This window comes from Panthera uncia, chromosome F2 (genome assembly GCF_023721935.1).
Source record: "Panthera uncia isolate 11264 chromosome F2, Puncia_PCG_1.0, whole genome shotgun sequence".
NCBI lineage: Eukaryota > Metazoa > Chordata > Mammalia > Carnivora > Felidae > Panthera > Panthera uncia.
In genome coordinates, this window is record NC_064812.1 from 407,441 (window position 1) to 407,968 (window position 528).

Here is a 528-nt window from a genome sequence, read left to right on the forward strand (position 1 = left end):
GGGGCGGAGCCGCGGCGGCGGCGGCAGGGAACGCGGGAAGTCCGGATCCCCGCGCGCGGCTGATCGAGGATGAACGTGGAGCGCGAGCTTCGTCGTGAGTCTCCGGGCGGAATGCGGGGCGAGGAGAGGGTCTGGCCCACTCAGGCGAAGGAGCTTAGCGTCCCTGCCTCGTCTCCCTCTCTCTGCAGAGCTGAGCAAGGCCAAGGCCAAGGCCCAGAGAAGCGGGCAGCTGCGGGACGAGGCCGCCCTCTCCCACCAGCTGGGGGAGCTCCTGGCCAGCCATGGTACGTGCCCCGGGCCTGGCCCAGCTTGTGGTCCAGGGCCCGGAGAACTGTAGGGCTGGAGGTCGGAGCCCTGGGGGGCAGGAAGGGATGGGGGACCGGGTGAGCCAGCGGGGACGGGGAGGTGGGGGGCGGAAGGCGAGGGCCGGGGCCAGGAACCTTGCTGAGCCGGCCGCCCAGGGCCGGCCACGGCCTCGCTTGCCCTCGCTCGCCCTCGCTCGCCCTCGCTCGCCCTCGCTCGCCCTCG

General features: G+C 73.7%; 1 protein-coding gene across 2 annotated transcripts in view; it reads left to right on the plus strand.

Moving 5' to 3' along the window:
- Nucleotides 1-528, plus strand: part of TONSL (tonsoku like, DNA repair protein) — a 13,219-nt gene continuing 12,691 nt past the window's right edge. For both annotated transcript variants that reach the window (XM_049632737.1, XM_049632738.1), the window contains exons 1-2: nt 1-94; nt 189-284. In XM_049632737.1, coding sequence (XP_049488694.1) covers nt 70-94; nt 189-284 — 121 coding nt within the window. In that variant the 5' untranslated portion in view covers nt 1-69. The remainder of the gene's footprint in view (nt 95-188; nt 285-528) is intronic.